Source organism: Poecilia reticulata, linkage group LG19 (assembly GCF_000633615.1).
Source record: "Poecilia reticulata strain Guanapo linkage group LG19, Guppy_female_1.0+MT, whole genome shotgun sequence".
NCBI lineage: Eukaryota > Metazoa > Chordata > Actinopteri > Cyprinodontiformes > Poeciliidae > Poecilia > Poecilia reticulata.
In genome coordinates this window covers 3,384,519-3,385,792 of record NC_024349.1, presented here as the reverse complement: position 1 = coordinate 3,385,792, position 1,274 = coordinate 3,384,519, and the positions used below count along the sequence as shown (strand labels likewise).

Sequence of the window (1,274 nt, the reverse complement as noted above, 5' to 3'; positions counted from 1 at the left end):
TAGAAAAACAGAAATAAAATAATTCAGATTCACACACACACACACACAGAGACACACACACACACACAGACACACACACACACACAGAGACACACACACACACACACAGACACACGCTGCTCTTCAGCTCCTCACACAGAAACTCAAACACTTGCAGCTTTTTCCAGTCCGACACGCTGAACTCATCAAAGCTCAAACAGAAACTCGCATTGTTCTTATTTTTAGTAAAGTATTTTTAGAAAAACAGAAATAAAATAATTCAGATTCACATAATTAGTAAAGTACAGAGAGAGAAGCTGCTGATCAAAACCTGCAGAAATCAGGAGGAAAAACATGGAAAAGATTCTCTGCCAAGATGGCCGACGTTAAAATGTCTTCAGGCATTTCAGCATCGTGATGGTGGCAGCATCATGATGGGGGCAGCATCGTGATGGGGGCAGCATCATGATGGGGGCAGCATCATGATGGGGGCAGCATCGTGATGGGGGCAGCATCATGCTGTGGGACAGGGAAGGTGGATGAAGTTTGCAGAAAACCTGCAGAAGAGCTGAGACTGGAGAAGAAGTTCAGCTTCCATCAGGAAAATCAGCCAAATTATGGTTCTAATCAAACTATATTATTGTGTTACAACGGCCTAGTCAAAGTCCAGACACCTGAAAATATGTGGCAAAGGTAATGGACAGGTTTCTAAGGTTTGTAAGAAACAAATAGCAATATTTCCAAAAAAAAAAAGAAACAATAAATGTAATTATTATATGGAATCTGAATTTTCCGTCCTGATTCTGATTCCTGTCTTCGATCCCTGCAACTCCAAACCCTTTCTGTCGTTTCGGTCAGCCTGACCTTTCACCTCTGCAGAGAAACGGTGACGTGTGAAGCGAACAGAGGCAGCAGTGTCTGGCAGTGCGGTGACCTTTCACCTGCTCATCATGTGACGCTCATCAAGACGTTGCTGTCCTACCTTCTGGGAGAGTCCTCTCTTCCTCCTGACATCACTTCCTGTGGACAGGACCAGCAGGGACAGCAGCAGCAGCTGCGACGCGCCCGGCATGCTCGCTCTTCAGGCCGTCCTCTCCACGCATTTATCTCCTCTTCCTCCTTGTCCCAAACTTTCCGGATCCTGGCCTCGCTCCGAGCAGCAGGTCCTGAAGGCAGCGACGAGACAGAGAGACGGATCACGGAGCGGGACGCGGAGACAGAGACGGGGAAAGTCCAGACAGAGAGAGGAGGAAATGAAGCAGCAGCTGTCTGCATCAGAGAGCTGCTGGCGGGGG

The 1,274-nt window shown here is 47.6% G+C and overlaps 1 protein-coding gene across 3 annotated transcripts in view; it reads right to left on the bottom strand.

Annotated features, from left to right (window-relative positions):
• The window catches only part of wfdc1 (WAP four-disulfide core domain 1), a 23,669-nt gene that overhangs the window by 11,559 nt on the left and 10,836 nt on the right, over positions 1-1,274 (bottom strand). For 2 of the 3 annotated variants that reach the window (XM_017310942.1, XM_017310941.1), the window contains exon 3: positions 962-1,145. The exons of the other annotated variant lie outside the window; for it this stretch is intronic. In XM_017310942.1, the coding sequence (XP_017166431.1) occupies positions 962-1,051 (90 nt within the window). In that variant the 5' untranslated portion in view covers positions 1,052-1,145. The remainder of the gene's footprint in view (positions 1-961; positions 1,146-1,274) is intronic. 3 annotated transcript variants of the gene reach the window in all.